This window comes from Lynx rufus, unplaced genomic scaffold, assembly GCF_022079265.1.
Source record: "Lynx rufus isolate CCGP_SWC_20201006 ecotype Redwood Valley unplaced genomic scaffold, mLynRuf1.p SCAF_12, whole genome shotgun sequence".
Classification (NCBI taxonomy): Eukaryota; Metazoa; Chordata; class Mammalia; order Carnivora; family Felidae; genus Lynx; species Lynx rufus.
In genome coordinates, this window is record NW_025814826.1 from 31,869,413 (window position 1) to 31,882,155 (window position 12,743).

At 36.1% G+C, this 12,743-nt stretch overlaps 1 protein-coding gene across 1 annotated transcript; it reads right to left on the minus strand.

Annotated features, from left to right (window-relative positions):
* Positions 1–3,175: 3,175 nt before the first annotated feature.
* FABP4 (fatty acid binding protein 4) lies at positions 3,176–7,390 on the minus strand. Its single transcript, XM_047073777.1, has 4 exons — positions 7,318–7,390; positions 4,696–4,868; positions 3,809–3,910; positions 3,176–3,354 (listed from the first exon to the last, which is right to left on the minus strand). Exons 1-4 carry the CDS (start codon positions 7,388–7,390, stop codon positions 3,304–3,306), a joined length of 399 nt encoding a protein of 132 aa, XP_046929733.1. The 3' UTR covers positions 3,176–3,303.
* Between the last annotated feature and the right edge of the window lie 5,353 nt (positions 7,391–12,743).

Below are 12,743 nucleotides of genomic sequence, written 5' to 3' on the forward strand. Positions count from 1 at the left end.
TTAGTATATAATGAATTTCTTCCCCTATATTGTGTCTTTATTCATTCTGTTAAAATTTATTGAGGGATTACCATGTTTCAGGCACTGTGCTAGATTCTAGGTATCCATGTAGGTGACCTGCTCTAGAGGCAGTGACAACCTAGTGAACGGGAAAGAGAAATGAGAGTGTGGTAATATCTTGTTATAGTAGGAACACATACATTTTTCTGTGGTCATGGGGAGGAAAGTTTTAATCCTTTCTAGATTTGAGGGGTAAAGGTAAAGGAAAGAGAAGGAACTATTAGGACAGTTTTCCCAGGTAATGTGATGGTATTCATGCTATTTCTCTACTACATTAAGGACATATATATGAGATTGTCATTCTTTCTGTTCCATACACCACATTTAGCACAAAGAAGACAGCATACTTATTCATTCAAGAATCATTTATTAAGCTCTGACTCTCCTCTTCACTGTACCAGGGTCTGGGAACCTAGCTTCAAGTTTGACATCATCCTTGCCTTTGAGATGCTCTCAATAAGTGATTTTTTTGTGTGTGTTGCCAAACTTTCTGTTTGTTTGACTACATGTAAATCCTTTTAATGTATTCTGCATTGGGATAGGGCTGGTGTGTGAATTAATGGATGGATCCATAATTGGATGTAAGGTCAATATTGTGTTTTTCACTAACTAGAGAGATGTTCACCAATAAGCTATGCAAGGGCTGTGCCTTACTCCTTCACCCAGCCATTTCCTGTACTCATACAGCCTGGCTAGGAGTGCTATAAACACACTGCTTAAAAGCTGAACCCTAAAGATAAAAAAAAAAACATCACCACCTGACAACCATCTTGGAGGCTTACATGTTCCAACTCAAGGACTTTACAATCTATTTTTCTTAGCAGCAATGCACCTGTAAGAATTTTTTCAAGTCCCTCAGAAACCCTCAAGTAAGTCTCATATAAAAGTGATAATCCCTTTCTCTCCTTCTGCAAATAAGAGAACAAGTTTGTGAAAAACCATATTTTATATGATAATATTAAATTCAAGTAATTTACTTGAAAAATAAAATAATTCCTAAATTTTTGTACTTTGTTATTGGTAGTAACATACTTTGGCATACCACACAGTGGTCAAGTCACAATAATAACTTGGGTGAAAATCACTATTCTTAACAACAGGCTAGGTCACCTGCTCAAAATTGATGCATAACTTTCAAAATTGATGCAGAACATTCCACGCTATGGAGATTGGACCTTCTCTGGATGCAATGGGAGCCATTTGCAAATGTTTTAATCAGTGAGTGTCCAGGTCAGGTTTCCATTGTGCAAATACCATTTATTAAATCTATAGGGCTTGGAAAACAGAAGAGAGAATTGACAGTAAAAGAGGGAGATTTATTAGGAGAACTCTGAAGCAATTAAAGAAAAAAAATGTTTGGAGGTATTGGTAATGGGAATGAGAAAAGCAAACATTAAAGAAATTTTAAGTTAATAGAATTAACATGATTTTCAAAAAGTAAAATAGATACTGTGGAGGGAGGAAGAAGACATATTCAAGGATGATTTAAGATTTATGGAAAAAGTAATTAGACAAAACATGCTGATACTCACTGAGCTTTGGAAAATAGGACGAAGAACAAGTTGTAGGTAGTGGGTGGAAGGGGGCAACAATGATAAATTTAGCACAGAACATGTTGACTTGAAGTGCCTGGGACATCCACTTGACTACCTTCAAGTCTTTCTTTTTTTCCAGTTCTCCCTTATTATTGGATTATCTCATCACCATTTGTGAATTAAGTTACCACTAGAATACTGATAGCTTCTAGACCTATATCCCATCCTGGGTTGCTCTCTTGAATTTCAGATACTATGTCTATTCCCTATTTAACTTTGTAGACTTACACTCTAAACCTAAGTTTCCTCTTCTATGAACAGGAATACTAAAATCTTCTTATAGGATTATTTTGAGCATGCAAAGTGCCTGGCACCAAAGTAAGTGCTTAATCAATATTGGTTTCTCAAGAATTTTCCTAATCAGTCTGTACAAGTCTTCTCCTTTTGAGGTCTTCAATCCTCCAGTGAGCCCAAAGTAAGAGTTTGACTCTGTTTTTGCAAAGAAAGTAAATTCTTATGATCAGGAACTTACTTTACCTCTTCTGGCCCCTTCGTATCTTAGTGTTGTGCATAAAATAAGTACTCAACAAATAATGGAGTTATTCTTAAAGGAAACATCACAAACAGAATTATATCAATTGCAGCACATTAATAGACTTCGGCTGACTATAAAATATAAGTATATAGTATGGAAATTGTAATCTATTTACGTGAAACTCCAATAATATCTCGAACAGCTGCAAAATTTCCACAAAAGGCAGAAGAAACCTCCTCCCTCCCTCCCTCCCTCCCTCTTTCTCTCTCTCCCTCCCTCTCTCTCCCCAACACACACACACACACACACACACACACACACACACACACACATACACCCCTCTATCTGGGAAACCTCATTATCATTTTTGTCTATTTGGGGGGGGGGGAGTGGGAATTCCATGGAGATTTTATCTGAATAAAAAGTTCCAGAACATATTCAATACTTCGTTTAATAAAAAAGTTCCACTAGGAGGAAAAAGAAAGATTTGGAAACCACTATAAGAACATCTGCATCATTACTCATTACAAAGTTGTCATGTCTTTTATGGAAAGAACATTATGAGATTATTTGCACTTAATCTTTGAGAGATTCCAGAGATAGCTTGGTTTACCAATAATTTTTCAGATTAAAAATTATATTCTAGAAATAGTGTCTGCAACATGTATTGCTGGTCTTTCTCTCAATGCTCCAGGATAGGTAGGTGTGAAATGGCAGGACTTGGCCCAGCTGTCTGTGGGCCACTTCACTACATTCAAAACTACCTTAGGTCTTTCTGAGGTAGTTACTTGACTGTAGGCATGCTACAGAAGGACTGCATATTCAATAATAGCAAATTTATCATCTACCTAAGAAAATGGAAAATTCATGAATATTTTTTACCTTGGATTATTATGAAAAATCATATTATACCAGCAATAAAGCAAAAATACAATTTTCTCTTTCCTTCATTGGGTTATGAGTAAAAAATTATCCCACACAAAGAATAAATCATTACATCACCTTCTAAATCTAAGAAGTTTTATTTAATGAACATACCCACATTGAATAAGATCAGTTTGGGGGAAAATTAGTTGCTTGCTAATTAGTAGAAAATAACAATATATGTTTGGACAATATATCCAACAGACTGTCATAGAGTTCGATGCAAACTTCAGCTCAATGTCCCTTGGTTTATGCTCTCTCATAAATTCTGGTAGAGGTGACACCTTTCATGATACATTCCTAGACACACACAAAAAAACTCTTGGTCAATCATGGGACTAAACTATGGGTTTATTTATTTTGCCTGTAATATTGGGAAGGAAACAGTATTTATTTGAAAACATTTGTTCTGGGCTCCTATATATACCTGATAATGTAATAAGTTAAGAAGATAAAAAGGCCAAGAAAACACAAGCCTTCCCCTCAAGGAACTTTACAATCTATATAGTGCGTGAGCAATACAAGCAGAAATGCATAATACAATATGGTGTGCGCTGAGAGCAGTCAGAGAATGCTTCTTGAGGGACAGCATGCCTCAACTGAGCTTAAAAGCGTGAAGGACAATTGCCAGAGTGAAACCATAATGCCAATGGAATCACCTTTTTTCTACATAAGCCAGCATGATTAGGTAGAATGGTGAGTATAAGATGACCAAGCAGCAGAGCCTAGAATTAAGCAACTAGAGGATACTCACCACCACCAGTTTCTCATCCACTCGTTTTCTCTTTATGGTGGTTGATTTTCCATCCCACTTCTGCACCTGTACCAGGGCACCCCCATCTAAGGTTATGATGCTCTGTGAGCATAATAAAAAATGATTACCATTTGTATAAGGTAGAGGAAAATAAAATAAAAAAATACATCACCTTTGAATGAAGGAATATTTTGAGGTCACGAGTAATTCTAAATTGTAAGAATATATTAAAACGAAAAAATGAGTGGTAAAAACAACAGCATATAAATGATACATTATGATCAGAATATTATACAAACACATATTTGAAATAATACTGTGAGAAAATATAGGCAATAAATTTACGTTGAGATGATACTCATAGGTGATCTTTTCCTTTCTTCTTCCACTCTTTCATAAACATTCTCTGAAATGTTATTTTTCTTTCACTTCAAATACTCTATATATTGTGTGACAAATAAAATTTATTAATCACTTTTTTGAAGAATAAATACAACTTTATAGAAAGGAGAAGATTCACCAAATACATATCTAAGAGAACATGGCTTAGGTCTAGGAAGTCAGGGATCTTTGACCTGTGATAAAATAGTTTCCCTCCTTTTACACAAAATGACTTCTTCTTGGCAGCAGTCTTTTATTTGTTGATTTTTTTAATTTATGTTTGAGAGAGCACAAGAGGCAGGGAGAGAGGGAGACACAGAATCTGAAGCAGGCTCTAGTCTCTGAGCTATCAGCACAGAGCCCAATGCGAGGCTTGAACTCATGAACCGTTGAGATCATGACCTGAGCTGAAGCTGGATGCTTAACTGACTGAGCCACCCAGGCACCCTGGCAACAGTCTTTTAGAAACCAGGCTTTTTATTCTGCTCCAATTCCTTCTTTCTCACCTTGACTTTTCTGTCATCTGCAGTAACTTCATCAAATTCTTCACCCAGTCTGAAGGAAATCTCAGTATTTTTAAAGGTGCTTTCTGATTTAATGGTGATCACATCCCCATTCACACTGATGATCATGTTGGGTTTGGCCATGCCAGCCACTTTCCTAGTGGCAAAGCCCACTCCTACAGTTGGGAAAAGAAAAAAAATGTCAGGTTTACAATTTTCTTTCACATCTTTAACTAAGTTAGAGCTGTACTGTGTGTGTGTGTGTGTGTGTGTATGGGTGTAGGTGGGTGGGTGGGTGTGCATAAAAGGAAAAAAAGAACACCAGTGAATTTCTTAAAAGCCTCATTTAAATAGCTGCTGCAGATAAGTAAAGCAGACTAATATTTAAAGGAACACATGTCATGATTAAGTGTAAGTCTATTTTAATTTCTTCTGGGTTTCGGACTCCACAGGAGACATGCTGTTAATTTTCAAAAAGATCACATCTTCTAGAATACATACATACATACATAGATATATGTGTGTGTGTGTGTGTGTGTGTATACACACACACGTATATTCTCTCTTTCTCTGCCCCTCTTCCCCACTAGTGCTTGCTCTCTTCTCTCTTTCCAAAGAAAATAATAATAACCTGTTTGGGTGTACAAAAGTCGCCCAAACATTTCGTAGCATTTGCTGCCAAGTCCTATTTTCTTGGCTTTTCCAAATTACTCTACTATGAAATGAAGATTCTGGTTAATTTATCCAAAAGGCAAAATGTTTCCTACATTTATACCATCTAAGAATGGTGATATTATTCCCAGTAAATTGTAGGAACTGTTAAAGAGGGTCTAGTCAATTTTGAAAATGTCAAAATTTAAGAAATCACTATTTTATTAAGTTTAGAAATCAATACTTTTACTCTCAATCGCCTCAGGTACAAACCCCTCTTTTAAAAAAGGAACTTCTTTTCTTGTGTCAGGTAAGGGATGAACAATTTGCAACTTCATGTAGACAGTGGGAACTTGCTGTCACTGCATATGTTACACAGAATTTATGACAGCCATAGACGTGTTGAATTTTTTAACACATGTACATAAGCCTAAGCTGCTGCTTTGATGAAAGGCTACTTATACATGTGAAAGGTTAGAAAGAGGGGGTAAGAAGGAGAGAAATATTGTCCAAAACAAGTGATGCTGAGGCTCTTATTTAGCGCCCTGTCTGAAAAGTGGCCACAGGTGGAAAGATATTGCTTCATCAAGTCCTGGCCCTGTTACAAAATATACCTTTAAATACATGGAGTGAGTCAGTATAATGAAAGGATGCAACATCAAGTATAATTCCAGAATGGCTGACCTTGGGAAAAATCACATTCTCCACTTGCTTTATTCAGTCCTTCTTTGACTGATGAAAGTAATACCTGCTTGCTGATCATCAGTTAGAGCAATTAATTTCAGGAGTTACCTTATTGTCTTTCATTATCATCAGTACTTTATAATTTTAAAACACAGTGGTATAAGAATTTAAATGTAAGTATTAAAAGTGCAAAATGTTTCTAAAACTCAATAGCAAAATAGCCTCAAATCCTGACATTTCTGTATCAGCACTAATCAGCATTCTGATTAGTTTATTGAATCACAACTAGTTGATGTTCTAGAAAGTTAGATCTCACTTATGCTAAAGTCCCTAATTTCCCTCCTGTCTTTAAACAAAGAAAATAGTAGCAGTTACAGACAAGCAAAAACTATACCATATGATTTAGGAAAAAGATAAAGTCTTAAGATACAGAGATTAAATCTTAACCCCTGTAAAAACCCCTCCTCAAATTGCTATACCTGGGTATGACTTTATCATGCACAGGGGTATGAGGAGAGGGGCTCTCAAGGTAGAAGCTGTCTGAGTGAGAACCGGCCTCCGTACCCCAATGCTTCACCACCATAATCATCTAGGGAATATTCACACAACACTGGCAATATTAGTAGAATCCACAAGCTTAAAAGCCTCCATTATCAAGGAGGGGTACGTTACACATATAACATTGTCCTTTTGACTTACTTGATGATCCTATGGCATCCCATGTAATTCCTAATCAAAGAAATATTTAACCCCTCAAAGGAACATATTGTCTGAAATTAAGATTTTGGTTCTCATAAAAACAAAAACACAATTTAACAAATTGACAGTGAGAAAATAAAATAATTAGTTAACATATGTTTGCTTAAAAATCACATTAAATAGAGAAATACAGTGCTTTCGGTTTCAGATAAAAATTATTGAATGCTAGGAAATAAATATAGTCTTATTTATTTCATATGCAAGAAAGAATGACAGGAAAACAGGCAAAGAGCCAAGTAACACAAAGATAACCCAGTTCAGCAGTCAAATAAAATCTTGTCATTTCTATAGACTGTAAAAATTCCAGCTAGACCCTTTGTCGTATTGGTTCACCTTTAGGAAGCATGCACTGTGACTTTGGTCTAGAATGTTCCTACAAACAAATGATTCTGGCTTGCTACTTGGATAGCCTCTATGTAGAAAGCAGCATTTCCTATCTAACCCATACTCCCAGGGTGAAAATCATGCATTGACCCCATCTCCTCAGAGAAAAAGTTATAAATCCAGTCATCCTACAACGTATTTTCTTACCCACTTCTTTCATGTAATCATCAAAGTTTTCACTGGAGCTAAGTTTCCAGGTACCCACAAATGCATCACACATTTTATGAGCTTTCTAGGGTTATCTTCAAGATGAGAAAAAAGCTGCAGCTGTCAGGAAGGTGCTATGACCTTCTTGAGTCCAGATAAATTCCTTTTAAAGATGCCCAGATCATGTGATTTCAGGAATAACCAATTGGGGATTGATATCAGATCATTTCCTTTATTACCAGCCTCTGCCTTTTTCCCTCTGAGTCATGTCTTAAATAAAATTTCTCAACTCTGGTTCTCCCTGGCAAATGGACATTTGACTTAGAGTACAAATTTTTTTAAGCGCTGACAAAATATTTTCAACAGGCAACTTTCCTGTTTTGACAGCTTAATGTTCACTGCATTGAATTTGCCGCTATTATTTCCATACATACTTATCCTGGTGTAGAGCAGGTTAATTATCTTGAGATGAACTTTGACCCCCTGGTCTGGAGTTTCTATTAAAATTACAACTATGTGGTTCTTTTGAATTGAGGAACGTAAGAATGACCTTACGGATTCTTTTTTATTTTTTTAATTAAAAAAATTTTTTAATGTTCTTTATTTTTGAGAGAGACACAAAGTGCGAGTGGGGGAGGGTCAGAAAGAGAGGGAGACACAGAATCTGAAGCGGGCTCCAGGCTCTGAGCTGTCAGCACAGAGCCCGATACGGGTCTCAAACTCATGAATGGTGAAATCAGACCTGAGCCAAAGTTGGACGCTTAACCAACTGAACCGCCCAGGTGCCCCTGACCTCACAGATTCTTAAGTAATTGCAAAGGCTCTTTGAGACCCTGCTGTCTCGGGAATTACTTGTCAATTAAAATAAAATAAGTAATAGCATCTTAAAGTACGTCAGATTTCTCGTTTCAAGTGTTTTGCATGAATGAAAAAGAAATTATCCGTCAAGAATCTGTTGACTTAATTAGTAATGATTTAACCTCACTCCTTCCATCCCCTAAATGAGAGCATAGTGTCTATTCCCATAGAATTGGGGCCTTAAAAAATAGGCCCCATTCCAAAATATGCTCCCCATACTGAGAAAATTCATCCAGTTCCTGAACGATGTTATTACAAGCTCTAAATTTATCCAGATCTAAATGGCGTTGCTTTGCTTGAAAATGATCAGAAGTGGTGTTGATGTCACACTATCAAAATTTTATTTCCTTCTTTTACATAGTAAGTAATTAATTCATGAGATTTCTTTTCTAAAGTAATTCTGTCTTTCAGTCTCCTCTTACCCAATACCAGAATGGTGAAAGATGTTTGTATGTGCAACAAACATCCATGAACATACCCAGATTTTAGAAAAGAAAAAAAATAAAATATTGCATCAGGATGAATCACTACTCTGTGTGCCCTACAGAGCATATGATTGATTAACAACCCATGTAAGTACCCTGAGGTCTTCCCAGAAATGTCTGAGAGAGAGGATTCTATGAAGGACAGGATTTTCTGTAGTCAAGCAGGTTGCTATGAAGGCCTGATAAAGCCAAGTTACAATAGTAATTTTTAATTGTTGCATGTGTTAATGGCATAGTAATAATGTTCATCCACTCTGGACTATTGCACAGATACAGGGACCGTGGGTGATGTACCATTCCGGGCAGACTTCCTATTATAAATTAATCTGTTTCCCACTGAATAAGTAAATAAAAACGATCAGTCTTAATACAGTGATAACTTGACAATGTTCTAAATTAATAACAGTTGTCTTTTTTGTTTTGTTTTGGCTTTGGTTTGTCTTTTTAAAGACTTTCTTAAGTATACAACAAAATTGAGAGAAAGGTACAGAGATTTCCCATGTACCCACTGCCCCTACACTTTCATAGCCTCTGCTATGATCAGCATCACTCACACTTTTACCAACGATAAACCTACATTGACACACCACAATCACCCAAAGTCTATAGTTCACTTTAGGATTCACTTTTGATGTTGTACATTCTGTGTGTTTGAACAAAGTATAATGGCATGTATCCATCATTATAATATCATACAGAGTATTTTCATAGCCCTAAAAATTCTCTGTGCCCTGCCTATTCATCTCTTTCCCACATCCCTTAGTTCCCAACCTGTGTAATCACTGTTATTTTTACTGTCTCCACAGTTCTGCCTTTTCCAGTATGTGGCCTTAGCAGATTGGTTTCTTCTATTTGGTAATATGCATTTAACTTTCCTCCATGTCTTTTCATGGCTTAGTAGCTCATTTCTTGTTAATGCTGAAAAATATTCCATTGTCTGGACATACTGTAGTTTACTTATTGACTCACCTACTAAAGGACACCTTGGTTGTTTCCAAGTTTGGCAGTTATGAATAAAGCTGCAATATACATCCACATGCAGGTTCTTGTAGAGACCTACACTTTAGACTCCTTTAGGTAAACACCAAGGAGCATGATACAGTAAGAGTATGTTTTGTTTTATAAGGAACTGCCAAATTTTCAAAGTAGCTGTACCATTTTGCATTCCCAATAGCAATGAATGAGAATTCTGTTGTTCCATATGCTCACTAGTATTTGGTGATGTCAGTGAGTCTAGATTTTAGCCATTCTAATTAGGTGTGGAGTGGCGTCTCATTGCTGTTTTAGTTTGCATTCTCCTGATGATGTATGATGTGGAGCATCTTTTCACATGCTTATTTGCCATCCGAATTTCTTATTTGGTGAGCTGTCTGTTAAGGTGTTTGGCTCATTTTTTTAATTGGGTTGTTTGCTCTCTTATTGTTGAGTTTTAAGGGTTCTTTGTATATTTTGGATAATAGTCCTTTATCAGACATATCTTTTGCAAATATTTTCTCCAGTCTTTGAATAATGGTTTACTTTTCAAAATATGTGTTAATGCTTTACTTTTAGTAACAAATTGCTTTAGACAGATTTTGAAATGATTATTACATTTGAATATATATCTTGTGTACTTTAACACTGCAATTTAAACATTTTTTTAGAGATGGACTGCCCAATACTAGAGTCTTTAGTCACACACAGTTCTTGAATACTTGAAATGTGTTCACTATGATACAGAAACTGAATTTTTAATTTTACTTAACTTTAATTAAAATTTAAGAAATGATCCTCATACAGTTATGGGGAAACTTTTAAATATGTGTGGAAGGAACTGAGTATGTGAATCTACTTTTTCAATTATAGAAATGTCTACATTTTATGAAATCTAAGTGTCAATCAAGCATTTCAAAAGAAAATTTAGAATCTGAATTGAGAGGTACCAATATCTCATTAAAAACTTTATGGGGCGCCTGGGTGGCGCAGTCGGTTAAGCGTCCGACTTCAGCCAGGTCACGATCTCGCGGTCCGTGAGTTCGAGCCCCGCGTCGGGCTCTGGGCTGATGGCTCAGAGCCTGGAGCCTGTTTCCGATTCTGTGTCTCCCTCTCTCTCTGCCCCTCCCCCGTTCATGCTCTGTCTCTCTCTGTCCCAAAAATAAATAAACGTTGAAAAAAAAAAAAAAACTTTTACACTGATTATGTAAACTATGAAATGTTGAAATTATGGCATTTTAGATATACTGAGTTAAATATAATATATTACTAAATTTAGTTAATTAATTTAATTTTCTTTTTTATTCTTAACCTGGCTACTAGAAAATTTTAGATTACATATGTGGCTCACATTATGTTTCTATTGAGTAGCACTATTTTAGAGTAACATAGTGACGCCAAGGTTTATTTTTTTATTCAGCACGTGTTTCAGGCACTTAGCTAGCTACTGGGGATTCAGTATGGACAGCCTTACCAGGCAACTGCTTGCTCAGATAGAGCTTACATTCTAGTACTGAGGGAGATAATATCCAAGGAGATCAATAAACCAACATCAGGTAGTGCTGTTTCAGAGAAAACAGAACAAAGTAATCTGACGCAATGACCGCTATGTGGGTTGGCAACACGAGGTGGGGCAGTTCAGGGAGGTCAGTCAAAGGAAGTGGACCATCGAGCTGATGTCTAAAGGATGAGAAGAAAGCAGCCATGGAAAAATGTGACAATAGATGTTCCAGACACAGGAAATAGCAGGAGTTTTCTGGCTCCATTCTCGCTAATGACAATTTCACCTAAATATGACCACCAAACACTAAACTGTGACAAACATATAGATATATGTTCCTATAAACCAAGACAAAAGTATAGATATATGGTCCTGATGAGCAGAGTCTAAGCTCCGTTAAGGCAGAAACTTTTATCGTGATTATTTACTGGCGCATATCAAATAATCAAGTATTCCACAAAATGCTTGAAGGAAATCCCACTTAAGTAAGTTAGTGAGAGTAGAGCAACACTCCTGTAAAATTACCTCAGGAATATTTCTATGGGCCAGTAGTCTCATGTTCCCATGTTAACATGTTTACAGTCTGATCATTACTGGAGAAATGGCATAGTTGAAATTTTCTAGAAACAAAAACAGACTCCTTTACTGATTTCATGTAAACAAAAATCGTAGTCTACAGTAAAGGAACTTGGTAACTTGAAGAGCCATGAAAAAATTAACATATAAGAAGATTGTTGGGTCTACATGAAAAAATTTCATGCTCTCAGTTGTGTAGAGTAACAAAATAAGTTTGCCAGAGTTACATGAAGGGATGTTGTCTTTAAAAGCAGCTCAGTTTTAAATAAATGAATGAATGAATGAATGAATGAATGAATAAATGCATACATGCAGCTTAGTTTATGTTCCAACCACATGGATCATCCTGTGGAATGCTAATATTCTATGAACAAGTCCACTAAGTTATGTATCATATAAGACACAGATGTCCTTCAAACAGGAAGCTCTCCAGAAATTATTTCTAAGATTTTTATTTTAATTCCAGTATAGTTAACATGCTGTGTTGTATTAGTTTCAGGTGTACAATATAGAGATTCAACAATTCTATACATTACTCAGTGCTCACCACGAGAAGTATAATCTTTAACCCCCATCACCTGTTTCACCCATCCACCTCCACCCACCTCCCTTCTGGTAACCATCAGGTTGTTCTCTATAATTAAGAGTCAGTTTCTTCGTCTGTCTCTCTTACTCTTTTTTTCCCTTTGTTCATTTGTTTTGTTTCATAAACTCCACAAAAGAGTAAAATCATGTAATATTTGTCTTGCTCTGACTGACTTATTTCGCTTAGCATTAAGCTCCATCCACGTTGTTGCAAATTGCAAGATTTCATTCTTTGTTATGGCTGAGTAATAAATAGTCCATTGTATATATTACTACTTCTTTATCCAATCTTCTATCGATGGACACTTGGACTGCTTCCATAATTTGGCTATTGTAAATAATGCTGCAATAAACAAAGGGTTGCATATATCTTTTCAAATTAGTGTTTTTGTAATTTTTTGGTAAATACCCAGAGTTGTGATTTACTGATTCATAGCATAATTCTATTT

What these genes read in the sequence shown, in the direction of transcription:
- FABP4 (XM_047073777.1), bottom strand. Translation starts at nt 7,390, where the DNA reads ATGTGTGATGCATTTGTGGGTACCTGGAAACTTAGCTCCAGTGAAAAC. An exon ending in TGATTACATGAAAGAAGTGG is followed by an intron (nt 4,869 to 7,317) that starts GTAAGAAAATAC and finishes TCCCAACTGTAG; the next exon opens with GAGTGGGCTTTGCCACTAGG. An exon ending in CAGATGACAGAAAAGTCAAG is followed by an intron (nt 3,911 to 4,695) that starts GTGAGAAAGAAG and finishes TTATGCTCACAG; the next exon opens with AGCATCATAACCTTAGATGG.